The sequence below is a fragment of the Lepeophtheirus salmonis genome, chromosome 6 (genome assembly GCF_016086655.4).
Source record: "Lepeophtheirus salmonis chromosome 6, UVic_Lsal_1.4, whole genome shotgun sequence".
NCBI classification, from domain to species: domain Eukaryota; kingdom Metazoa; phylum Arthropoda; class Copepoda; order Siphonostomatoida; family Caligidae; genus Lepeophtheirus; species Lepeophtheirus salmonis.
Genome location: NC_052136.2, coordinates 55993144 through 56019281, shown reverse-complemented (window position 1 = coordinate 56019281; position 26138 = coordinate 55993144). Strand labels below are relative to the sequence as shown.

At 32.3% G+C, this 26138-nt stretch overlaps 4 protein-coding genes and 1 long non-coding RNA gene across 11 annotated transcripts; 2 read left to right on the top strand and 3 right to left on the bottom strand.

Annotated features, from left to right (window-relative positions):
• Positions 1–2: 2 nt before the first annotated feature.
• wcy (WW domain-containing adapter protein with coiled-coil wacky) lies at positions 3–2995 on the bottom strand. Its single transcript, XM_071889757.1, has 2 exons — positions 2000–2995; positions 3–1836 (listed from the first exon to the last, which is right to left on the bottom strand). Exon 2 carries the CDS (start codon positions 1713–1715, stop codon positions 375–377), a length of 1341 nt encoding a protein of 446 aa, XP_071745858.1. The 5' UTR covers positions 1716–1836; positions 2000–2995; the 3' UTR covers positions 3–374.
• Positions 2996–3470: 475 nt separating this feature from the next.
• Positions 3471–7090, top strand: LOC121119245 (uncharacterized). 4 transcript variants are annotated; one of them, XM_040713864.2, is made up of 3 exons: positions 3478–3807; positions 3879–5425; positions 5681–7090. In XM_040713864.2, the coding sequence occupies exons 2-3, from the start codon at positions 4025–4027 to the stop codon at positions 6449–6451; spliced, it is 2172 nt and encodes a 723-aa protein (XP_040569798.2). In that variant the 5' UTR covers positions 3478–3807; positions 3879–4024; the 3' UTR covers positions 6452–7090. The 4 variants fall into 4 exon arrangements, with proteins under 4 accessions (XP_071745856.1, XP_071745855.1, XP_040569798.2 ...); XM_071889756.1 differs by having other exon boundaries at positions 3866–5425; XM_071889755.1 differs by having other exon boundaries at positions 3471–3807; positions 3879–7090.
• A 4206-nt stretch (positions 7091–11296) lies between these two features.
• Positions 11297–13010, top strand: LOC121119247 (uncharacterized). The gene is made up of 3 exons (XM_040713865.2): positions 11297–11623; positions 12399–12610; positions 12678–13010. The coding sequence occupies exons 1-3, from the start codon at positions 11412–11414 to the stop codon at positions 12821–12823; spliced, it is 570 nt and encodes a 189-aa protein (XP_040569799.1). The 5' UTR covers positions 11297–11411; the 3' UTR covers positions 12824–13010.
• Positions 13011–20868: 7858 nt separating this feature from the next.
• On the bottom strand, positions 20869–22084 carry LOC139905891 (uncharacterized). Its single transcript, XR_011781005.1, has 2 exons — positions 21537–22084; positions 20869–21462 (listed from the first exon to the last, which is right to left on the bottom strand). It is a non-coding gene; the product is annotated as an uncharacterized lncRNA (long non-coding RNA).
• Positions 22085–22270: 186 nt separating this feature from the next.
• Positions 22271–25794, bottom strand: LOC121120526 (CCA tRNA nucleotidyltransferase 1, mitochondrial). Of its 4 annotated transcripts, none has more exons than XR_011781004.1 (3): positions 24432–25793; positions 23361–23441; positions 22271–22702 (listed from the first exon to the last, which is right to left on the bottom strand). XR_011781004.1 is itself a non-coding variant. In XM_040715407.2 (3 exons), the coding sequence occupies exons 1-2, from the start codon at positions 25704–25706 to the stop codon at positions 23378–23380; spliced, it is 1344 nt and encodes a 447-aa protein (XP_040571341.1). In that variant the 5' UTR covers positions 25707–25794; the 3' UTR covers positions 22271–22702; positions 23361–23377. The 4 variants fall into 4 exon arrangements, 3 of the variants coding, with proteins under 3 accessions (XP_040571341.1, XP_071745854.1, XP_071745853.1); XM_040715407.2 differs by having other exon boundaries at positions 24427–25794; XM_071889753.1 differs by lacking the exon at positions 23361–23441 and having other exon boundaries at positions 24427–25793.
• Positions 25795–26138: the final 344 nt, after the last annotated feature.

Sequence of the window (26138 nt, the reverse complement as noted above, 5' to 3'; positions counted from 1 at the left end):
ACTTTTTAATTATTTTTGTAAACATGAACTTTATTTCCGATATATATGTAATATATTCAGACACGAAATATCCCCTAATTTAAAATTGCCGTAGTACAAGTTAAATAACTATTTGAGGGATGATTTATAAAGAGTTCGGCACAAAAAAAGAAAGTAAACAGATAAATCTATTCAACAATCAATATCCAAGTATATTTACGGTCTTCTACTAGGACAGTAGCATTAGCATGATTAAAAAATAGGAGAAGATGTAACTAATTTGTAAAAATAATTCAAGGGATTTACCTTAAATGAAAACGTTATGATTATAAATTAGACAGTTTCTTAATAATTCAAGTAATGATTTGCAACCATTAATTTCATTGCATTAAAGTTTAAGGTGCAGAGGATGCCACGAGTGTTTGTATTTCAGAGAGCTCCGATGAGGAAACGTTAACCAAGGAACTACTTATTAATGTGGCCGGCCCCGAGGCAGCCTGAACCAAATTAGAATTTAATTTCATGTTTTCTAAATCCAAACTTTGTTGTCGTAGAAACAGAATGCGCTGCTCTTGTAGTGTTGCCTGAATCTCTGCCAACCTTACAAGAGACCTTGCCATTTTAAGATCTGCTGAAACTTTAGTAATACCCAAATTTGATATATTAGTATGCTCTTCGTTGACTCTTTGGCAAACTTTCTCAATTCCTTCTGCGGGCCAACCTAATACGTGGCTCACTAAAGAGTCCTTATAGAGTTTAGCCAGAGTAGGAGTAAGAGAAGGTAACGATGGTGCAGCAGGTTTTAAAGATGATAAGCTTGGTAACGGAGGGGGCTGCTGCTGACTTAAAGCTGAGGGAGTAACAGTCTGCAGGCTAACTTGCTGCATAGGAATAGAATTAACAGAGCCTTCAATAGGATAGGTCATTTCTTCGGAATGCGTTGGGGTAGGGGGGCCTGTATAAGGGGAATCATTATTTTGGACGATAATAGAGTTAGTTGAAGCTGTGGTGGTCAAAAGGAGGGCGGATTGAATTGTTTTCAAGGCATCATGCGTTGAAACAACATTATTGACAACTTCATGCGTATCATTGTGACTGGATGTATTAACCATGATGTGTGCTGAAGAAACGGGAGGATGAGAAGCAACTCTTGAAGGTAAAGCTGCAGACAACGGAGTGATTGTTTGAATGTCATCTATCATTCTCCCTTCGTCTTCTTCTGACACAGGAGTTGAATCCCTCGAAGATATCTCCATATGATCGTCATTGGTACGCTTTCGTCTATGATGGTGAGACGAAGAAGAATGATGATTCTCGTGGTAATGGCGTCGATCGCTGTTGTTGTTATTGGAATGCTTATTGGAGTGACCATTATTACTACTGCTACTACTACTACTACTAGTCCTATTTTCATCATCGACAAGACGAGAAGACCTGCTAGAGCGTGAATTTGGCTGCTGCTGTTGTAGTTGTTGTTGTTCATATTCAATCCATTCACGTGGCTTCTCCCACTGAGATACTTCAGTTACACAATTATAATAATACTTTCGCTTGGAAGAACTTATATGTTCCGACCAATCTCCAAGTATTTTCAACTTTGAGGCATCTTCGCTATTATTTGTCATTCCAGTCGCACTCGACACCTCATGGCCATTGCTGTGATTATTGCTACTGTTACCACTTGCAATTTTTTTAGAAGGCTCTGCATTCCCCCAAGAGGAGGATGAACGCTTCATCCCACCGCTACCGCTGCCGCTGCCATATCTCTCGTTCCGTTCATAATCTCGATGGTGATAATGCCGTCGAGAAGACGAGGAGTAATCCCGATGATGGTCTCTATGCTCTCGGTGGTGATCTCTATTCAATCAGACAACAATTAATTTTACCCAAGCACTCATGAAAACATAACAAATTTCAAGCGTTTTACTCGCCTTAAGCATGTAAGACAAACAAAATAAAAAGAAAAGATTGAGGCATTTGCTTTAAATTTGGATTCCAAGGAAAAAGTGTAAAGTGCAACCGGTAAAATTAATTTTCCTGTGATCCCTATGATGATGATGATGGTGGTGATGGTCCCTGGACCGAGAAGAGGAGGAGTAGCTTTTACTCCGACTGGAATCGGGAGAGACGCTTCTCCGAGATTCCCTCCCGTATTTGAGCTTGGAGGATCCCCCTCCTTTGTCGTAATAGTCTTTATCGAAGGAGGGCTCACTGATCCGGGGCAACTTGCGTGCGTGCATCTTCTGCCTGCGCTAGGACCGACCAAAGACACTTGACTAAGATCCACGGGGCTCCACTTCTCTCGCAACGGAAACTAAAGTGCAAATCAGAGCTCACCCACCAATGACTAATTACCCCACCTCCGGCTCGCCGATCCCGGAGTTCTATCACTTCTTCACTCCTTTCCTCTTTCTTCGCCTCCGACTCGCAATTGATCCACTCCTTCCTTTTCTTCTACTTAGGTTCTCTTCCTAGGGGCGGGCTTCAGCTTCCACCATCTTCTTCTTCTTCCTCCTCTCTTTCAATTCAATTCAACTCCACTTCTTTCCAATTCTCCCTTCTTTCCTAGCTCCGTGCCCAGTAGTAGTAAGTCCTCACTCTCCTTCTTCTTTTACTTCCAATTCTAGCTCTCCGCCTGCTTTACATTATTTTCTTTTTCCTCCTCATTTCATCTTGTATTCCAATGGAGAAAGGCTGATTTGGCAGGCTCACTAAAACCCAAGACGCCATTTTTCATCATCTAGGTTTTCACAGGCCAGCTTTTTTCCTCCTCTTTTTTTTTTAAAGTTTGTTTGTCTTTTTTCTTCTCTTGTACTGCCACCTACACTAGTGATCATTGTTTTGTTATGTTTTTCGGATTTACGTCATAGGCGTAATCCCTAGTTGATCATGGCTGCCATTTAAACATTCAGCTCCTGGACAAATAGAATAATTGCAATTCCAACTCTGTTAAATTTAGATCCCTTATATATTATCACTTTTGTTAATAATTGTTACATGATACAATAATACTCAAGATATGGGGACAAATGGTGTGCTAAAAAGTATAGCCAAATTTTTATAAGTGTAGGGAAGACCGTGGAAGCTTAACAAACCGATATTTTAGCTACTAGCTACCCACATTAATATTTCATAATTTATTTACATTAGGTATTTGCTTTGTGCAGCTGAATGACTTATATCCCCATTTATCATTAATATAAATTTTATGTACAGCCTAGCTATACATTTTTAATTCCGTTATATCCTAGCTATTTTAGAATTTTTTTAAAATTTGTAATCGTAGAACGAAATTACATATGTATAGCTACGATTTCAATAAAATATGACATTAATACATTAATAAAATCGCCGATTTAATAAAATTTAAGCAATACAATGAATGAAGGAGTACAAATTATTTATCCTTCATGGATGATTGGGGCATGGAATCTTTAATGAATATTTGTAATATTTATATAGGCATAAAATACATTAAGCTTAAGTTATATTGATAACTTCATATTATCAATTGCTCCATTTGCTGAATTATAGAACTTGTGAATATTGTTTGGGTCTTCCCTACCTAAAGGGAATATTTATCTAATGTTTTCATAATAAGAAGAAGAGCCTTGTGACGTCAGTAAGAAAGTGAAAATTTGAATGCGGAATCTGTGAGTTGATTGGTTATGAAGTTATTATGGAGGGATGCCCCTGTTGAGTGATGTAAGTGTAACTCCAAGGAAGAAGTTTGAATGTCGCATATCTGCTCCGGCCAAGTATTTTAGACTTTAGTCTCTGTTATTATTACATATTCTAGCACAAGTGTCAGCCGTGGCTTACTCCTAGGTTCGTAAAATTCTAACAATCTTTTGAATAGATATTAATATAATATAATGCTATCAAGTATAATCTATAAGAGGAAGACTATATTGAATCTAAATAGATGGAGGATCCAATGGATTTATGACTCATGACAAGTTTATTGGTTCTTGCGTTCCTGAATGAATGAATACTTCCTAATCTAAGTGATAGCGAATGTTGTGTTCTAAAGTGTTTCTAAGAGATGATGGGTGGTGAAGTAGTCTCTTATGAGCTTCGACCTCGTAAAAGCTCTGCATCTTTGAGACAAAGTCGCTCCAGGACACTCTACAATTTAAGATCTCGCTTCTCAGCGTCGCACAACTCCAACTCCTTGAATTGGAGCGATGCAGAGGCTTCCAAAGAATATGAGATTGAGGTGGATTACATTTCAGAGGATGCAGAGGGAGAAGAGGACATGATTAAAGAGGAGTTGGATTCCCAAACGTCTGAGCCACAATGGAATCTTGAAAGCAGAAGCAACTCTTCCACTCATGAAGAAAAAGCTCAAGAACTCCCTTACGACGACTCCCTTGTAAAATCAGAAGATTTATATATATTGAATCAGACTCAAACTGATTCAGATAAAATTTTGAATTCTACTTGGAACCACAAGTTTGGAATGCCTTCAGTGATCCTAGAGGATCTATTTCAGACTTTGACACCAAAGTATAAATCTCAAATAAGACAAAAAACTGTATTTAACATCATAGAAAACGAAGAACTAGTTGTGATTTCGTTTTTCATCCATCTGAATTCTAAATTACACATGGAGAAAATAGAAGTACTTAGAAACAAAAAGAATGAAACCGGTATTGCCATTGGAGAAGTTTTTAGTCGTGAAAAGTGCTTCAATTTATTACAAGATGTGACTCAAATGAATGAAAACAATCATCCGAAAAGTATTTCTTACTCTCCTCCAATCTATGATTCTAGTCATCCCACTGGAGAAATTCAATCCCAAAATAAAACTATTATTTCTAATCCAGAACAAGAATATAGTCTAAACAGCTACCCTTGCTTTCACTTAATTGATCACAATTATGCTCAAGATATTCTATATAAAAATAAATTAAGTGATCATAATTATTCATTGAATATACTTCAAAACAGTAATTCATGTCTCAATTCAATTGAAGTCATCAAAACGAAAACAAATTGTACACAAAATAACTCTGTAACAGATTTGGTCGTAGCTAACGATACATCTGTTCAATCAAAGAGCTCCTTCATTTTTGACGTGCATACTTTAAATAAGTTTAAGCAAATTCATAAACGATCCAAAGGCCTCTGTACTTCTCAACTATCTGTGTCAAGCTGTGGTGATGAAAAAGTACCTCATGATGTTGAATTATCAGATTTTAAAAGAACGAAAAGTAATTTATTATATGTCAAATCAAGATTCAATTCCAAAGAAAATGCACTTGCAAAAAGGAATATTAATACACTATCTTTACAGAAGTACAATAATTATTGTAATGTTGATAAATCAGGAGATAGGTTTTCAAATACAGAAAATGACTCATTTTCTCATATAATATTGTCCAAAAGAGTGACCAAATGTGGTATTTTGTCGAATGAACTTTTAAAATCGTTAAGAAGTCATGTAGGTTTACCATATTCATCTCTATTCCTCCTATCACCTTATCTTGAACTTAAACTTCCATATATAGTTTCAATTCGTCGAAACTTACTGACAGACAAAACCAATATGGAAAATATTTCAAAGTTTATTGAAAATATTTTCATAAATGAAAAAGCCAAGAAAATATTTAATTTGCATCAAAAAAATATTTTCAAAACAATTGATGTATATTACAACAAGAAATACGAGTCTATTAATAATATATGTTCCTTTCAGAAAGAAGAAGAAGAAATTGGGGAAAATAAGAATAAAGACTCCTATTCAAATTATAAGACTAGAAAATATGATGAAGTATTGACCGACTGCAGTGCAATTACTTATTCAAAAAATGAAAGATATCCATCTTGTAACATAGAAATCTATTCATCAAAATTTATTAGTGAAATTGAAAACCAGGATTTAAATGAACAAGATAGCAACTACGTTTTAAGAAATAAAAATAATTGCAAGACTCAATCTAACCCTACTTCTAAAAAAATATTAATTTGTGAGCCAAATATAAGATGTAATGATAGCATTAAAAACAAACATGTTATGGAACATTCTTTATCTTCCTTAGAGATAAATATATCACCAGCTACAACTGAGAATCTCTTATTTATCGGTTCGAAATCTAAAAAAATATCCAATAGTAGTATTATAACATTGAATTCAGATGGCGAAGAAGATATCAGTGTTACTCAACAAAAAAAAATAAAGGATAAATTAATAAGTTCTTCAAATTCAAAAGTATCCCCTTCAATGTCTAAAAATAAAACCAAAAAACATCGTAGTAGCATTATAACATTGAATTCAGATGGCGAAGAAGATAATAGTCTTACTTTACAAAAAAAAATAGAAGACAAATTAATTAAATCTTCAAATTCAAAAGTATCACTTTCAATGCCTGAAAAAATCCCAAAGAAGATAATTCTAGCTCCAGTGAATCAAGTTTGTCAGACTCAGATTGTCCTGATGAATTTACATCTGCAAAAAAAAATACATTAGGAACTAAAATGTATTCTTCTTCTTCAAACAAGAGTGTGTCTCCTTCAAAATCTAAAAAATTATCCCAGAGAAAGAAAGTTAGTTCTAGTGAATTGAGTTCAGATGATGAAGGAAATATTAGTCCAACTCTGCGGAAAAATTTAAAACACAAAGTAATTACATCTTCAAATTCAAAAGTATCACCTACATTGCCTAAAAAAAATCCCAAAGAAGATAATTCTAGCTCCAGTGAATCAAGTTTGTCAGACTCAGATTGTCCTGATGAATTTACATCTGCTAAAAAAAATACATTAGGAACTAAAATGTATTCTTCTTCTTCAAACAAGAGTGTGTCTCCTTCAAAATCTAAAAAATTATCCCAGAGAAAGAAAGTTAGTTCTAGTGAATCGAGTTCAGATGATGATGGAAATATTAGTCCAACTCTGCGGAAAAATTTAAAAAACAAAGTAATTACATCTTCAAATTCAAAAGTATCACCTTCAATGCCTAAAAAAAAAACCCAAAGAAGATAATTCTAGCTCCAGTGAATCAAGTTTGTCAGACTCAGATTGTCGTGATGAATTTACATCTGCAAAAAAAAATACATTAGGAACTAAAATGTATTCTTCTTCTTCAAACAAGAGTTTGCCTCCTTCAAAATCTAAAAAGTTATCCCAGAGAAAGAAAGTTAGTTCTAGTGAATCGAGTTCAGATGATGATGGAAATATTAGTCCAACTCTGCGGAAAAATTTAAAAAACAAAGTAATTACATCTTCAAATTCAAAAGTATCACCTTCAATGCCTAAAAAAAATCCCAAAGAAGATAATTCTAGCTCCAGTGAATCAAGTTTGTCAGACTCAGATTGTCGTGATGAATTAACATTTACTAAAAAAAATACATTAGGAACTAAAATGTATTCTTCTTCTTCAAACAAGAGTTTGCCTCCTTCAAAATCTAAAAAATTATCCCAGAGAAAGAAAGTTAGTTCTAGTGAATCGAGTTCAGATGATGAAGGAAATATTAGTCCTACTCTGCGGAAAAATTTAAAAAACAAAGTAACTACATCTTCAAATTCAAAATTATCACCTTCAAAGTCTCAAGAAAAACCCAAAGAAGATCATTCTAGCTCCAGTGAATCGAGTATGTCAGATTCGGATAGTGAAAAAATTATTAAACTTTCCAAAGACACAAATTCATCTACTATAATATCATCTTCAAAGAAGAATACCTCACCATTGAAATCTAAAGAGTTATCCAAGGAAAATAAAATAAGTTCTAGTGAATCGGGTTTAGATGGCGAAGAAGATATTAGCGTTGCTCAGCTGAAAAAATCCCCCCAAAAAATAATATTACCTTTGAAGTCTCAAAAAAGTTGTAGAGAGTTTCAAAATTCCTCCAGTGAATCAAGTTGGTCAGATTCGAATAGTGAAAAAATTATTAAACCTTCAAAACATATGAATTCAGCGACTAGAAAATTAGTTTCGAAGAAGAGTATATCACCTATTAAATCTAAAAAGTTATCCGACATTAATAAAATAAATTTTATAAATTTGATTTCATCAGATTCGGAGTATGAGGAGTATATTAGCATTGCCACCAAGAAGAGCTTAAAGGAAAAAAATCAACATTAAAATCGCAAAATAAATCTCAAAGTATGCAATGTAGCTCCAATGAATCGAGTTTATGGGATTTAGAAAATATTACTAAGTCTAAGAATGGAAAGAAGATATGTTCCATTGCTTCTAATAAAAATGTATCACTTTCGAAGTCTCAAAAAAAGCCCAAAGAAAATTATACTCGCTACGGAGAATCAAGTTTATCAGACTCAGATAGTGAAGATGAATTTACATTTTCAAAAAACAATGCATCAGGAACTAAAACTTCTTCTTCTTCTACAAAGAAGAATGTGCACCTTTCAAAATCTAACAAAATATCCGAGAGAAAGCAAATTAGTTCTGATGAATTGAGTTCAGATGAGAACATTGGTGTTGCTCAGCAGAAAAACTCACAGAAAAAGGGTTTTGAATCTTCAAAGAAAAAAGAAGTATTAACTTCAAACCCTCCAAAAAGTTCTAAAGAAAATCAAAGTAGTGAATCGAGTTTGTCGGATTTAGATAGAGAAAAAAGAATAAAATCTTCACAACACATTAGTCCAGTGATTAAAATATCTTCTTCAAAGAAGAGCGTAATACCAATTAAGTCTTTGAAGATATCTGAGCGAAAGCAAATTAGTTCTAGTGAATTCAGCACATCTGGTTCAGATGGTGAAGGAGATCCTAGTGTTACTCTGCTGGGAACAACTTCCAAAAAAGAACCTTTGATGTCTAAAAACAAATCAAAAAAATATATAAGTAGCTCCAGTGAATTGAGTTTGTCGGATTCAGATAGAAATGATAATTTAGCATCTTCGGAAAGCAATAAATCAGCGACTCAAATATCGCCTTCAAAGAAGAGTGTGGTAGCAATAAAATCTAAGAAGATATCCGAAAGAAAGCAAATTAGTTCTAGTGAATCGAGTTTATCAGATACGGACAGCCCAGATTGTATTAGCTTTATTGAAAATAAGAATCAGAAGAAAAAAATATTGCCTTCTAACTCTATAAGTGCTCACATAAAGAACAAAAATGGTAATAATGAATTGAATTATTCAAGCTCTGGTGGTCTAAAACGTACTATGTCTACTAAAAAGAATAATTCATTGTTAAAATTATCTGATGCATCGTCGAAAGAAAAGTTATTGCTTGCGGGAAAGAGTTGTAAAAACATAAAGGATACTTCGAACCCCATCTTTAATCCTTTGAAGCGAAAATTTATTGACGGGTTTGTTTCATCTTGCAAGAAGAAAATCAATGTTCCGATTTCTAAAGTAATATCTAAAGCCATAATTACAACCTCTGATTCTAGTAACTCGGATATTGATAATTCTAAATCAGAAGTATCTCAAACATCCATTAATATTTCTTCTGCGAAGAATAAGTCCAAAATTGAGAAGGAAATAATTTATTTGGGCTCGAAAATATCTAAAAGTAAGTGTCGCTCGAGAAAAAATATTCCAGTATTAAAGGAAACTTCCTCTATTGGCATAATAAGTCATAAGTCTAAAAAAAGAAAAAGGGAACTTGATTCAACTCCATATTTAGTATTTAAAAGGACTAAGTCAATTCAGAACGAAATTTTAAGAACGCATGCTGAATCAATGAATTTGTCATCATTCAAATCTAAAAGTGTTAGTAATTTAAATATATTGAATAGTTCAAACGTCCATCAAATGAGTGAAACTGATAGAACGATACAAGATGACTCACAGGACAACCCATTAGGATGTAGCGAACTAGTAATGGGAGTGAGTAAAAAGGCTAGAAAAGTTGTCAAAAGTAGTAAAAATCCAGTTTTTCTTCGATGTGATAACGGAAAGGACCTTGATCATTATTTTGATCATATTCCTCCTCCTCAAGAAGAGGTCGCAACCGTTTCTAATTTCCTTCCATTTGAATCAAGTGTGAATCAAGATGATATTGACTTAAATGTTGGTGGTCAAAAAAACTGGGAACTTCTACTTCAAGGTAAATCTATTCCTGGAAATGATTTTTGGGAAGATATCCTAAATGATGATGAGTGTCAAATAAATAATGATAATTTTTCATTTGTTGAGCCCTCCTCTAACTCGTCTTTATACAAAGTATATGGGGAGCTAAAATTCTTGGGAGACATGGATGTTAGCAAGAGGGTTATTGGTTGGATTTTGGAGGAATATAAACTATTGAGAATATCTCCATTGAATGTATTTTGTCCTATTAATTTACGACTTTCCCCCCAAGCAATGCAACTTGTTACCTTAAGATTTCCACTTTTAAGAACTGGTCGACTTGATAAAGAAGAAATGTTTATTGTTCGCCAAAATCTCAAAAAACTTATGATCAATCTGAAATTATCACCTGAAGACGTTAGAAAGTTAATGAAGGAACTTATGATCGGTAATTCTAGGAATGTAAAAGCAAGATATTACCTTGCTTGTTTTGCTGGACAAGGCATTCTTGACAGGAGACTCAGTTATGAAATTTTTAGATGGATTGCCTCTTTCACGGTTGCAAGTAGTAAACGTCTTACTGAAACGGAATTGGAATTATTAAAAACAAACGTGAATAAATTGAAAGGGATTCTAAGATATAAAAGGGCCATAGACATATGTAAATTTCAGGATGTTATCACGGGAGGTCAATTAAGATCTTTAATGAACTCCAAAAATGTGAAAGAATCAAATTATATGTGGTCAACAAGCGATGTATTGTCTTTATTACGATATGTTTTTAAAAACTATCCTATCAAAAATGCAATTGAAGCGGAGAAGACCAAATTTGATTTTCCGCAAATAGCCAAGGAAACTGGATTTAAGATTCATACTCTACGAAACCAATTGCTATCACTTTTAACTCTACTTGTTAATCATGAAAAGGGAATATGTTGGACAGAACATGACAGGATTAGAGTTATCGAATATATAATGAATAACCCCAAGAAATACTCGTGTATCTCTGATATAAATTGGAGAGAAATCCGGAAGAATCATTTTCCCAGTGCATCATTGATTAGTTTGCAATATACTTTTAAAAAGACGAATGCTAGATTAAACCTGGGTCAAAGGTGCTTGCAAGCGCATCGTTATTTTACCTCATCTAATAGAAAAGAACGCTATGATACAAAATATATTATTGATTACTATGAACAATTGAAAGATTTGTATAAGGACAGATAGGACTATACTAAATATTATATTTATGTTTCTATTCATGTCTTGTTTAATTATTTGTCTACATACTACATCAATAAAAGCCTTCCATAATTATGAATAAAAGTTTCAAAAGAGATGCTGGTAGTCACTGTCTAATTATTTTCTAAGGGTATCCTTGACTCATAGGAAAAGTTGTTGGAGTAAATCAGTCACAACTTGTATATTTGCATATATAGTACTGGTGGTGATTTATGGATCTTACTTCTTTTGATCAAGACAACTTGGATGATGTTATTGTACTAATTCAAGTGGCTTGTGTTGTTGTCATTATGACTGGCATTCTCTTATCGATATTTATAATTTGCACTTGCATTGTATACTTTCAAAAGAGGGAAAGTGGATTGCTCTACTTGGAAGAGAAAAACATTTCCATTCCAGCAAACTCATTGGACTGCCGTCAAGGGTAATCCATCATGTAAAGTAGAATAACTAATCTTTTGTGGATATTATTTGACAGCCATGTCTCTCTACACATTAACTATTTACTCCTCAAGATATGATAATTATTTGTCTGTTAGGTTGGGGCAGATGAAATATTGAGGGGTGTTTTTTTAATGTTGATTTTACCTTGAGAAACTTGACAAATGACTTCAATAACCCAAATTTATGCTTTTGTGCCCTACAAAAAGCAACAATTTATATAGAGATGGATTCACTTTACGGCAAACTATGATTTTTATCATTCTAATCCTAAATGCGGAATCTATTAGACTTCCAAAGAAAATGTCATTTTTGTCCTTTTTTTTTTGTAGTTATAAGTAATTATTTCTGAAGCAGAAGAATATACAAATTTAAAAAAATAAAAATGGTGCCCCTCATATAACACATTTATCTTTGCCAGCAAGCCCTGTTCACGCTCAAACCAGCAGCCCTGGTTCCCCCCTAAAAAATTAAATTAAATTAAAAATACAATAAACTAAATCTCAACCTATAAACTTCAAATTTGAAATTTGGTGTAGAGTATTAAATATGTACAAATACTCGTATATGTCTTAAGAGCCAAGTAATAATTTCACCGCTCTCCTATGTATATGGGCGTTTAAATTTAAATGTACCATATTAAGATATTGTTACAATAAATGTAAAAATATGTACGGGTTTTATTGTTATAAATATATAATTAAATAATCTTTATCAACGCTTCTCAAATAACATCCCCAAAAATTATTCTTTTGAAGTCCTCGGGCAAAAAACTCAAATCCACACAAAAATCAAAACGTATGGACAGCGACGAGTAGCAGCAAACATCAGTCGAAATCTAACATCCCCATACTTCCTTTAGCTCCGAGAAGCGAAGACAGCTATCTACCCCCACCAACCATTCATATAACAAGCGACAACTTTCATCATCAACCCTTCAATGATAATCACTTTTTGGATGTATGTAATGGTAAGTTCCTATTTAATTAATTTATAAAATATTTTGAACCTATCAATAACGTTATTATCTTATCTAGACGGAATCAGTTTGAACAGATCTCTATCCATGTTTGAAGAAACTCCTAGTACATTTTACGATCGAAGAAGATCCTCCTTTGACTTTACTCAGGTTATTCCCAGGAATAATAACATGAAAAAAGAATATTCAGTGGATCAGAATTGAGTATTACCAACCACATCATTCCACATTCCTAGGAGTGTTCATACATATTATCTGTTTCTTATTTGTGATGTCAATAGCATTATTACTAACAATGTATTAGCTTGAGTTTCGATCTTTTTATGTGCGCATTTTATGCTCTCTTGGAGTAAGTACGCTCCATTTCGAGATTTAATAAAACCCCCAAAAACACTAAATTTCACCAAATACCAATTATTGACCTAGTTGTTCTACATATTGCCCCTCTCCCCGAGATAGAGTAGTGCTATCTTTGATCTCTATGGCAATAGAGATAAAAAAAATATAAAGTGATGATGTGAAAAATAAGTTGACGTCGTCATAGTTGATCAAAACTTTTAAATTGTAGAAGTAATAATTAGTTATGTTAACAACATAGAAGGGTGCTTCAAATATCTTCAAATGTTATATCCTCGTTGTATTTTACATTTGATTATACTTTTTTTCATGGAAATCTTCAGTTTTTATTGAAATAATAGATGATTTTATAAAAGATTTGGAGTGATTGATGTAAAAATAACTATTTTTCATTTTTTTGATCAACTAACTTTCTGCTTCAAAAAAATTACCTTGCTTTTACTCAGCGTAAGAACTTTATATATTTTATCTCTATGGTAATGACGGCCTTTCAAATTTGATTGTATCATTAATTCATTTGTTAGAGTTAATGAAATGACATTTAAAAAATATTTAATACTAGCGAGAGCAACCGGGACAGTGGTGTCCGAAGGATTAGTTTTATTTTTTTTGTGGAGTGCTTGGTTGTTGGGAAAAAAAAAATCAGAAATCTAAAGCCATTCTCAAAAATTCACATTCACGAAAAATTAATTTTTTTGGAAAAAAATATCAGATATTCACACAAAATTTTGAAAATCCCAAACTATTCTCAAAAATTGAACTTTTTGAAAAAAAAAATCAAAAATTAAATTTCAAATATTAAAATTTTGGAAAAAAAATCAGAAATCCACAGCTATTCAAAAATTAATAGCTATTAACTAAAAATTAAATTTCTTTTCAAAAATTTTGTTTCAAATCTAAAACTTTAAAAAAAATTCAAATATTTATTTTTGAGACAAACTTTAAAATCCATAGTTATAACAGAAAATGAAAATTTTAATTTTTTGGAAAAAAAGAAGAAAATTTTAATTAAAATTTCTAATATTAAATTTTTTATTAAAAAGCAAAAAATTCATTAATACAGCCCCCCAGCCAACCACCTGTGGACGCCCCTATGGGAGTTCTTAGGGTTATTAGGTGTCAATGAACATTGCTTTAACAATATAGATATGTACTCCTGTTTTCTTTTTTATTATGACAAACTGAGCTTAGCTACACACGCTCGTTGCTACATTGTTATTCCTTAGATAAGGTAGTTCTAAAATAAAGCGCAATCTCAAAAATGAGTTATCTACACACCAAACTTTGTATTTATTAATACGTCGTAACCCATATCGTATTTCGCAACCATTCTTCCAAAAAGAAAAAGGGAAAAGATCAGAAACCAGTGGAAAAGGAGGCTAATTAATGCACCCATGTAATTAATATTTAATATTTACTGAGGAATGTTTAAAGTTTAAAAAGTGCTAATTTGAATTCAACCAATTAACGTTTGGAGCACTGCTAAGGAAAAAAGACTCAGAAAAATCAACAGCTCACAACATGATAGGGAATACACTTTTTTGTTGCTTATGAATTATTGTTTTATCCTTTGCGAACTTTCTACAAGTTGTTACCTTTATTGTATTTAGAAAATCTTGCTCCAATAGTAAACAGTAGAAAGAGGCGAAATCAGCCACTATTGCAGGGGTTTTCAGGTAAATCCTAACCATTTTTAAGTACATCCTGCCACAGAAGAAAATTGTAACAGAATCATCTTTTATTCGGATGAGAAACAATGGACTATCGACAGATCTTACAACACCCAGAACGACAGATGGTAGGCCAAAGAGAGACTTAATGTCTTCCACGTCGTTAAAACCAAGTTTCAAGGCAGTCTCATAACGCTTGGGTCATTAGGAGCAACGGCTATCTCATGCCCCCTCCCCATCTTCTTTGAGCCGAAGGAGAGAGTGGATGTCGACAGGTACTGTGAACTCCAGAGCGTTAGTCCACTCAAAAAGTCCTGAACGCGCACCCACTAATTTAGTAATTTTGTGAGCGCTCTCCCGCTCAGTTACTAATTTTGTGAGCGCGCTCCCGCTCCTTTTAAAACTAATGAGATTGCTCCCGCTCTTGCTCAATGAAAAATGAGCGGAGCTTTTACTTCAGAACTTGAATGGGCCACGCAACCTATTGAAAGTGTTTGCTGTTTTCCTTAGTTACATTCAATACATAGATTTAGAAGTGAAGTGAAGAAAATATAATTCAATTTATTTGGTCTTCAGATTTGACTAAGAATAAATATGAAAGACTCATAACTCGACTAGAATTCGACATCAAATCGACAAGGTTCAGATTCTAATAAGATTCCAGACTTGAAACTCATTAACTCACTTACCCAAAAACTCACGCCTTGACTTGGACTCGTATTATATTGTACATTTTATTGGACACAAAATCTTGGGAACCACGGTCTTTGGGGACATGTAATTACGAGGTATCGTGCAGTTTTCTCCAATTAAGCCTGATAATTAGTTTGAGATTAAACACAGGGTGCTCAAGTTTTTAACTAAGACTTGCGTGAGATTTTGAGATCTTTTGTCAATTTACAACATAAAAAAACATATTTCAGTTGGGAAATTTCGTTTTACAAAAAAGAAAGATTTATCTTCCAACGTAAGTTCCATACACACGAAGGAGGTCTCTGTTATCTCATAAGATGTAGAAAACTGAAGAAATAATAGAAATTTGCAAATAAATCTGAGAAAATTCAAGCGATTTTTTCGCTCTTCTAAAAAGGCGAGTGCGCTCTCGCTCGTTATTCAAAAAAAATAAGCGAGCTCACGCTCAAGCTTATTGAGCGACGCTCGGAGCTAATGCTTTAGTGAACTCCTGTCTTACCAAGTGATACCTTGGATGAAAGCTGAGGTTAATTGTGTCGATTTCCTGTTGCAGCAAGTAATGGCCTCCTTTTACACGGCCTACATGACCCAAAACTTGTTTAAAGAAGAGAAGATGTCATTTTGACACCCTCACTCCCTATATGAATCCCATGGATTACTTCTTCTAGGTGGAGTTAAAAGAAAGATCTCTGGTAATTCACACAACAGCATCGACTCCTTGAAGGCATCTATCATCAACCACAAAAACAAAGTCTCTCCCGCGAACGAGAACAAGGCCTGCAAATTTTTTAGGCCTTGTATCAATCGAATAATTGGCGAAAATGGCAAAAACATTCAATGGTTTTTTCTTTTGTGATATTAAAGCTTGTAAATAAAATTTTAAACCTTTACTTACTCCTCTTATTGATCAAGATATATTTAAAGGTAGTCCGGATTTACCTGAAAGACCCTGTAGTTAGCCAACTCTTCCCAACTATTTAATTATTCCAGTTATTAATTTTTTTTAAATAATTCACAACTGAAGAATAAATTCAAATTAAACCGATCATCGTTCAGAACACTGATAAGGGAGAGAAAAATAGAAAAATCGATAGCTGGCAATAAAATAGAGAGAAAATTTTTATGCTAGCATTTGACCGTCCAAAGGGGAAAGGAAGTTTAGAAAAATAATAATAATATGGTGGCTACCTCCAATACTTTTCATCATGACAACTCTAAAATATTATTTAGACATAATTTGTTATATACTTTAAATTGATACTTTTATCAATTAAAGAATCAATGACTGAGCATGAAATGACACGAGATCGAGACGAAGATCCTAGATTTATACATGGATATTAGAATGATAAGTTGTACTTACATAATATCAATTTTGACAAATATTATAAATGTTCTTATAACATTGTTTTTAAGTTATAATACTTAGAGTCAGCTGCTTTAAATCTTACACGAATCAACTGATGAAAACAGCTGAAAGGAAGATATATCGTGATAATGCCGTGTCCAAAATATTAATAATATTAAAGGGTGTTAATATTGTCTCAATTGCGGTGAGCGTTAAAAGCACACCTGAGAGAATGTCAAAAAATGAGGGGGTTCATAAAACATAAATTCGAATGTTCAGATCTGATTTTCATTCCACTAGCAACAAATTTCGGGCATATCCCTTGAAATTTAAGTTTAAACATAATCCCCATTCCTCTTACAGCATTTCAGGATTAGGGTATTAACTTTGTAACATTCATAATCTTTTTTGTTTAAATAGTAGTTACATCGTGAAAATAGTATATTTGTTAAAATTTTAATATGTGTTGTACTCGATAAACTATTATAAGAATTTGGCTATTCAGAATTTTAATGATGAGGAAAGTAATGGTGAAGTTGAGAACCTATGTGACTCTAGCAGTCCTGTCTATCTTTTCGAATCTTTACTTGAATCACAAGATTGGTAAATTGTCAAACTTGCATACCCTAAAACTGTTTTAGGAGGTTTTAAATCTGGAAATCATTCTTCTCCAACTACTCATCCTCTATCTTATAGCAAAGGGCAACTTAAAAATAGCATTGTTTAGAATTGTTGTAGGTCATAAAAATAATACTAACCCATGTGGAGGCTGTAAAAACAGATGAAAAAAAACAACACTTGCAGGCAACATAACAAGAAATGTTGGGTAATAAAAATCTTTTTAATCTTTATCGATGTACAAATCATTAGGGACCAGGGGCGTCCGCAGGATTATATATAAATATATTTTTTTTTTGGGGGTTGGCCCGATTAAAAAAAGAAATTGATAAAATTAAAATTTGCTTTAAAAAAACAATTGAAAAATTAAATTTTTGGAACAAAAATTTCAAAAATTAAATTTCAGATATAATTTATTTGTTTTAATTTTCAAAAATCTAGAAAAAAATTCCTTAAATAAAATTTCAAATATGAAATTTTAGGAGAAAATCCCAAAAATCTATAGCTTTTTCCCAAAATTTGTAATATGTTGGGAAAAAATTTCAAAAATCAAGACTTGTTCACAAAAATGAAAATTTTTTCGCAAAAATTTCTAAAATTAAATTTAAAATATAAAGTTTTTTGAAAAATTCCAAAATTCCAGAAAAAAAATTCATAAATTAAATTAGAACTCCCCTAGGAACATTCCATCTCAATGCAAGGATAAAAAAGTTGAGATTTTGCTCAGCAGTCTAATTTGTGGCATCATTTTGAATTTGCCATAAAATATTATGCAATCATCAAACACTAGGCTTCCGAAATTTATTATATTTTAATAAATATGTAAAAACTACGTCTCAGGGACGTCCGCAGGGGGTGGGTTGGAAGGGCTGTAGCCCTTCCCCCTAACTAAAGGGTTTTTTTTTTACTTTACATTTTTTTTCGTCATTCGGGCAAATTATGCAACATAGCAAAAAATTTAATATTTGAAACTTTTTTCCAAAAATCTAATTTTTTGTCAATAGGATTTTGAAGTTTTCCCCTATTTAATTAAATTTTTTATAAAAAGCTTTAAATTTTTGAATTTTTTTTTTGAAAAAATTTAATATTTCTAATTTCATTTTTGATTTTTCGAAAAAATTTAATTTTCTTTGAATATCTATGGATTTTGAATTTTTTTTCAAAAAATTTCATTTTTATATTTATTTATCAAGAGAATTCCAAAAACCAAGCCCCCTCCCTCCCCACCAAAAAAACCAACTTATAGCTAATCGTGCGGAAGCCCGGGTCTAGACAAATTTTCGGAGTGGTAGTCTTTTAATTATGCTAAAACCGCTTGTGCTACCTCACGGTATGGTAAAATCATTCTTGCACCCACAAACTTTTATTTGTTCAAACATGTACTCGGACAATTTTTTTTTTTTGTATGTTTACCAGGAAGTGAATACTTGTGAGCTGTGTTTGTTGTACATATATCTAATATAATATAAATAAATAATCTACTATAATATAATATTAAAGTAGATGTATGCCCGTCCTTTCCTAGGAAGATAAATAATTCTACTATTAGAGATTACAATCCTATTCTCTCCTAGGACAAAGTACAATTTTACTGAGGGAGATAGTAGGATTGAATATTTGAAGAGGTTGCGTGTTTTCGAAAATATGGCGACAAGTCATACAGTTTATGGTACAGTGACCGGTAATTTCATTCCCAGTAAATTCATACCATTTCTTTTCATTCTTTGTAATTTCATTCCCAGTGAAAGCATCATTTCCCGTAAAATTCATTCCCGGACATTTTATTCCCACTTTGTAGAAGGATTTTTAATGACATAATACAATTTATGTTTCTACACTAGTTGGTAGTTTTGTGTAGGGCTGTGGTGGAGGCTTGGGAGTGGCCAGTCTGCAATTTAGAGGAGTGATGATTAGTGTTGGATGGGAGACGGATACAAAATCATTTATGGTGCTTATAGATTAGAAATGACGTCATGATAAATCTTTAATAGTGAGTAGAAATGGAATCCGTTGATACTATTAATACCTTGCGAAATATAAGTAAATCCCGTCATTATTGCTCTTCTTCATTGTCTATTTGTATTACTACTCGCTCCTACTCCTTCTCATCATCGACAATCATCAATTTAATAATCCTCTTTTCTCTTTCCACAATTCAAATCTACGTAAACATTTAAGTTAATTGCTCGGGTCCCTCAATCCCTTCTCCAGGACCCTTTATTCTCCCTTGCTTCAAGCTCAACTTTGGATTGAATCCTACAAGTTACAACAATTATCATCATTCATAGGATAATGCTGGGACTTTTTTATTATTATTACAATAATAATAGATTTCTAGAATATATCATTCAACTGAACTGTTTGAACAAAAGAACTGATTCACCAAAATAACTTATTTAATAAAATAACTGAATCCTTTACAGATTATTCGTATTTCGTAAATTCAGATAGCAGTTCACTTGAGTCTACTCAAACTATTAAATGAAAAAATTCTTCCACAGCCGCTTCCTTGAGCATCATAAATCCCATATAATATACAAAAATGCATCCTGGCCCACCGGTTATGGACGTTTTCTTAACTAAAGATAATTTATTAACTAAAATGAACCCTTAAATTAATATTGGGTTAACTAGAAGGCAAGTTAAATATGTTATATCATATAAGGAATATTGAACTAAGTCCAACTAAAGTCAGCCAGCTTGTATTTCTAAATACTAATTTGGATTCAATGCAGTTTCATCCAACATACCTAATGTAGTAATCAATAATATTTAAATTTATATTTAATACTTAACTATTTTTTCGTTACAAATTCATCTATAGAATTTTTATTACATTGATTTTATACAGGTTTTTTAAATCAGATTGAATCATTCTAACAAATGGTATCTTAGAAGTGAACAAATCTTTTTAGTGAACTGATTCACTAAAGGAATCCCAACACCCAGCATAATTTTCACAAAAAAAAGAAAAAACATCGGCAATGAAAGAATAATTTTTGTACAACATTGCAATATACAATACCATAGAGGGCATCACTTGGCGTCATATTCTGAAAACACGCAATCTCTTCAAATATTCAATACTACTATCTCACTTAGTAAAATTGTATATTGTCCTAGGAGAGAATAGAATTGTAATCTCTACTAGTAGAATTATTTATCCTCCTTTATTTGTCCTAGGACAAATATACATGAAATATGAATTAAAAAATAGAATTAGGAAGAGGATTAACGAGCTTGTTTTAGTATGTTCATAATGAAATAATTCGAAATAATATCTATATGACGGGTAGATCCTAGTCTACTATAATATGTTATTGAGTTCTAGACACATGGAATATTCACCAATGCAGCTGAGTTTATTTTTCATTATTTCCCCTCTTGAATGAATAGAGTAAAAAATGAGGTTGACTCTTTTTATCCTTTATTCAAACCAATCACTCCTTTTCTAGGAATACAAATTCGGCGTGATTATTCCAGGTCTCTAGAATTCTATGGATAAATGAATGAATAGATCTGTTATGACTTATGTACTTGTTAAAAATAATGCAACACACAAATCCAAGATAAAATTTATTCATATTAAGACTTGTCATGTTTGATTTCCATAAAAATCGGTTTTTTTTTTCTCTTTAAACGGTGATCTTGCTAACATTACTAATTCGGGATTTAATGTCTCTCACATGTCAGCCTTTTTCCTCAAGTAAAGCATTCACTAACAAGGACTGAAACAAAATGATTTGGCACATATTCTTAGATTATTACAACTCCAAAATGACCAGTCAGATTCTAGAGCCTAATAAATTTTGTACCGGGTTTTGTACCCTTTACTCCATTCAAAGGCTTCAAACGAAGAAACTAATTACAGATTCATGATCAGCGATTAGTTGTCAAGTATGACCATTGTTAGATATCGAACTAAAAATATATTTTTTGTTTGTTGTTATCCAACGTTCTATGCATATACCAGATACTTAGTCCCAAAAAATAGTTGACCGTTGTGTGATGGATCTCCTCCAGAGTTAGTTGCTATACGTAAAAAAGGAATTCATTAATGAATGGATCATCACTATATATTTCAGTGATTCATAAACTGGGCTCAGTGGTGTACAAGAAATATGCGATATTATCAAGGTCATCAATAAATTTATTTTCTAAAAAAAGTCATAAAGGTATTTTTTTATTAAAAAGAAATATCAGACACAAATATTTGGCTAAAACTACCTACTCTGCAAAGAAAACTTCGGAGTAATAATAAGGTTTGGAATCACTGATCCATGTGACCTTTCTATCTATAATTTTACTTCCAGTTAAATGACGAACCACCTCCAGAAATGGATCCTAAGGGGACCCGATTACCAGTTTGAACGCTCTTTCCATCTAATTGTTAGGGAAACAATCATTGTTCAAATATTAATATTCGAAAATTGATAAAAATAAATTAAATAATGTGTACCAAAATCAGATTTGTATGAAGTCAAATCAAAATCTCCCCAATTTCCTTTGATATGAACTCCCGAACGGGGAACTGGTTTTAACTAAAATCATTCAAGACTGTACATCCATTGTTTTTTTCTTCTTTGAAAATGGGCGGGAATACCCATTGTCTCCCTGAAGATACTACACAACCGTTCTACAGGTAATTTTAATAAAAGATTTCTCTGGGTATCAGATTAAAAGAAAAGTCATATACAGTGACGTATTACTAAACATTTTTGATTAAATATACGCCATATTTCTTTCTATGTTTTTTGCTAATCATATTTCGTGCAAATTCTTCTTGAAAACTATATGTTGCTTTTAAATATATATACGAGTATATTTATGCTTACCAGCCCTTTTTTGCTTAGATGCTTGAACATTATTCATAAAAAAATATACCAAAAGAAAGTTTTTCAGAATTATTTTATATCTTCAGCTGTGATATAAACCACTTGAAGAAAAAATAAAAAAAGATATTGGTAAGATGGTTCATTCTATTTTATTTTTTGGTGGTTATATTAGTAAAAATGTTATCAAGATAAAATAATAATTAATAAATTTTTCAAATGTTGAAACGTTTGTATCAATTTTTTATTTGCTTTGATTTTTATCTATATAGTTCTTTCATTTCGAAATATGGCACTGAATCATAGATATGCCATATAAATTTGATCTTTTTATTTATGGTTTTGTATAAATAAAAATAAAATGGGGGGGTTGACAAATTGCTGTATTTTAGTTGTCGGTCCGTAACTTTGTACTTTCAATTTTTTTAAATGCTTATATGTAGCCCATATGAACAACTAAGAAGCTGTATACGCTTAATCAATTTATATTATTGATTATATGTTTTTTTGGAGCAATATCTCCTATTAAACATATTAACGAAAAAAATCACTCAACTTCAAGTTCCTGAAAATAAAAAAAATACAAAATTAGGTAGAATTTTTTACATAAACTAATTCAATATATTAAATCATAAAGTATCAGGAACTATAAAGATTTTTTCCAATCTAAATTATGCTAGCCCCCCCTCCCCTCCAAAATAAATAAATAATAATAACCACTTTTTCTAACGTAGTGCCTATTAGGGTTAAAACTTAAGTCAAATGAATTTATAAGTGTCTATGTCAACAATATATGTGATCAGCTTCAAAAATTGTTTCCAATTTCCTTTTTCAGCTTATTACAAACACATCCTTATTTTACTTGTTTCTTCGAATAAAGATATAGCATTTTTTTTAATGTAAAATCTTCATATTGTAAAAGCTTTCTTTTTTTAACTCCCATAGAAAGAAAAAAATAAGCTTAAACATAATTAACTTTCGTATCAAAATGTAGGGGTTAGAGTCTTTAGATGAAAATAAATTATAAATTTTTTAAAAGTGTATTATTATGACTATTTTTTTTTATTAAGCACGAAAAAGTCAAGTACACCCATTTGACCCCACAATTGAGAGCAAAAAGTGTACTTGACTTTTTTTCTTTAATTGAAATTTTCTAGATTATTTTTTAAATATATATTAACGCTGCCTTGGTGAAATTGATAGCTAAGACATGAAATACTAACGTGGAAACATGAAACATTCACCACATTTCTTGAGACAAGCCTCCAAACTCAAAAATACACACATTAGACCCCACCCTACAACTGAACAAAAAAAAAAAAAAGTCAATATTATAGTAATGCAATAGAAGATTATTCCAAATGTCTTTTATGTAGTTTAGTCAAGATTTGTGAATAATGCAACATAAAGTCTAGAGAAGTGGTTCCCAACCTTTGGGCTGCGACCCAAACTCGGGTGGCCTAAGGTCTTTTAATTTTTTTTGCTTGATACCAAATGTTCTCGTTTTGAATTCTCGTGTTAAAATCAATTTAGATCTAATCATAATACTCAACTAGACCTAAATTTATTTTGTAAAATTTCCGATTGCCCATGATTTATCGAGAGAAAGGTATTATGAAAAAAAAAAAAAAAAAAAAATACAGAGAGGCATTGTTTAAGTATGGATTTACTTTCATAATCCAGCAGGAATGCAAAAGCCACAATTTGTCATTTGCAACGAAATTATGTCATCCAAATCGATTAAACCCAACTAAATGAAATGCCATTTTGACACTAAACCTCCTTACCTTGCAAAGCTTATGGTGTAAAAAAAACATGCTTGATCTTGGAAGAAGTACCAACAGCAAAATATGGGAGTCATTATCGCCAAAAATGCACTGACGGAGAATCAACACAATTACCTTTCATCATTGGGGTCATTACAACTTGACAAATTTTTTCAAGGGGTCACAGCAACAGAAAGGTTGGGAACCGCTGGTCTATAGTAAGACATTTTAATTTTTCGAAAAAAAAAAAGATTTAGTAGGTAAAAATCGATATTAACTACTAAAGACTCTATTATTTATAAAATGATGAAATTCATCACAGATACTCTTGGAAGAATAAAGAATAGTACATGATGGTAACCACCTCTTCGATGTATGTATCCGACGATGTATAACTTATCCTAGTACTTTTTTTCTTCAAATTTCATTATTTATTTATAAAGTTTAAGATAGTTGTATTAAGTTTGGAGTTAATTACATAACTATATTAATAAAAAATGGTGAATAACAAGGACTGACTTACTAAACCTTTTTGTTTTTTGTTTTGCTGGGCAGAGATTGAGAAGGGAGTACGTCAAGTATGTTTGGGATTTCATTTAAAAGTTCTTTTCTTCCCATGGTATAATTAGAGTCTCTCCATATAACTTTTAGTTTGTCTGTTATGATACTAATGAGTTGACCTTTGGGACACTTGGCACTAATTAAGTCATAACGATTTATTGGAAAAGTAGGAGGCTTCCATTTATCAAATTCATCATTGAGATCTTTCAATCCTTGTGCTAAAAGATACGCATTAATATAACTTTTAACTTGTTCTGTCTTGATTTTCATAGGATTAGAAAGATATAGCCATTGAATAGATGAAAGAGAAATAGGATCAATTTTCGAAATATGATTTGTGAAGAATAAACACAAATCCCTCTCAATTCTTGACATCTTTAATCGAGAGTGAAGATGCAAAACATCATCCTCACTATATAAAAGTGTAGCTAGTAGAGATATTGGGTGTTCAAGAGTGGATATATTATCTTTAACAGTGTTATTCCAAGCGGAGCGGAAGCCTTTTATATTGGGATTTTGAGGAAGACCAATATAGGACCCTAACTGACACTCAATCATTTTAAGTGTCAAATCAGATCCAAATGAACCAGATAAAATCTTTTTCCACTCCATCCAAATCCTTTCTCCTGATATTTGTTGAAGTCCTGACGCATTTTTTATTATTTCATTAATTGTCTTTTGGTCGTGTCTTTCAGGGTTAGATGCTACTTTGCCGTAGATGCGAAAATAACGAAGTATGCGTAAATAGTCTTCCCGAATACGTTTCCCTGCATCTCCAACAAATTGAACTCGTTTATGGATAAGATCCTCCTGCCCATTGAAATAGTCATAAAGATTTCCATCAATATCAATATACATGGAATTAATGGTCAAGTCCCTCCGATAAGCATCTAATTTCCAATCTTTCGTAAACTCAACCGTGGCTCTACGACCGTCTGTGTCCGTATCTGTTCGAAGAGTTGTAATCTCAAACTTTTGCTTGTAATCTATCCTTGCTGTGACTGTGCCATGTCTCATTCCCCCAAACGGATTGATAATTTGCACTTTGTGCTCTTCAAGGACCTTTATCGTTTCTTCAGGAGTTGCAGTGCTTGCAAAGTCTATGTCAGAGGGTTTCAAACCAGCTAGAAAGTCTCGAACAGCTCCTCCAGCCATGCGAACTTCGTGACCCGCTCCTATGAGAAAACGCCATAGCTTGAAACACTCAGGGCTCAGTGATGAATTCAGAATGGATGCAAACATGTCAGAAGGCGGTAAGGAATCCACTTATAAGTCACACCGCATTGCACATACGTCTTTCACTAGTGCTCTTCATGACATCACCAAAATAGCTAAAATTAGCTATGATAGTACTTCATATTTATTTTCAAATTAAGATAATGAATTTTATCTGTCATTGATTTAAGTACATACATAAATGCCGTGTTTCATATGATCACGATAGGTGTTAATGTTAATTTTGGATAAGGGTTTATATTTCATTGAGAATAACTTAATGAAGAGAAAAAGCATTGGCAAAGAGTTTTTGAAGAATTTTTATAGGATTTTGTTCGGTAATGAATACTGTCTCAATGTTTCACCTTTTCAGAGTTGTATTTTAAGTGTAAATACTTAAAAAGTTAAAAAAACAAAACATATCTTTAGTCTCAAATAAGTGATTTTAAAGTCATTAAG

Excerpts from the sequence above, each read along its gene's own strand:
- LOC121119247 (XM_040713865.2), top strand. The coding sequence starts at position 11,412 with ATGGATCTTACTTCTTTTGATCAAGACAACTTGGATGATGTTATTGTA. Across the intron at positions 11,624-12,398 it reads TCATTGGACTGCCGTCAAGG|TCCTCGGGCAAAAAACTCAA; the intron begins GTAATCCATCAT and ends ATTCTTTTGAAG. Across the intron at positions 12,611-12,677 it reads CTTTTTGGATGTATGTAATG|ACGGAATCAGTTTGAACAGA; the intron begins GTAAGTTCCTAT and ends TATCTTATCTAG.
- LOC121119245 (XM_071889755.1), top strand. The coding sequence starts at position 4,025 with ATGATGGGTGGTGAAGTAGTCTCTTATGAGCTTCGACCTCGTAAAAGC.
- wcy (XM_071889757.1), bottom strand. The coding sequence starts at position 1,715 with ATGAAGCGTTCATCCTCCTCTTGGGGGAATGCAGAGCCTTCTAAAAAA.
- LOC121120526 (XM_040715407.2), bottom strand. The coding sequence starts at position 25,706 with ATGTTTGCATCCATTCTGAATTCATCACTGAGCCCTGAGTGTTTCAAG. Across the intron at positions 23,442-24,426 it reads ACAAAAAACAAAAAGGTTTA|TTGTAGGGTGGGGTCTAATG; the intron begins GTAAGTCAGTCC and ends TTTTTTGTTCAG.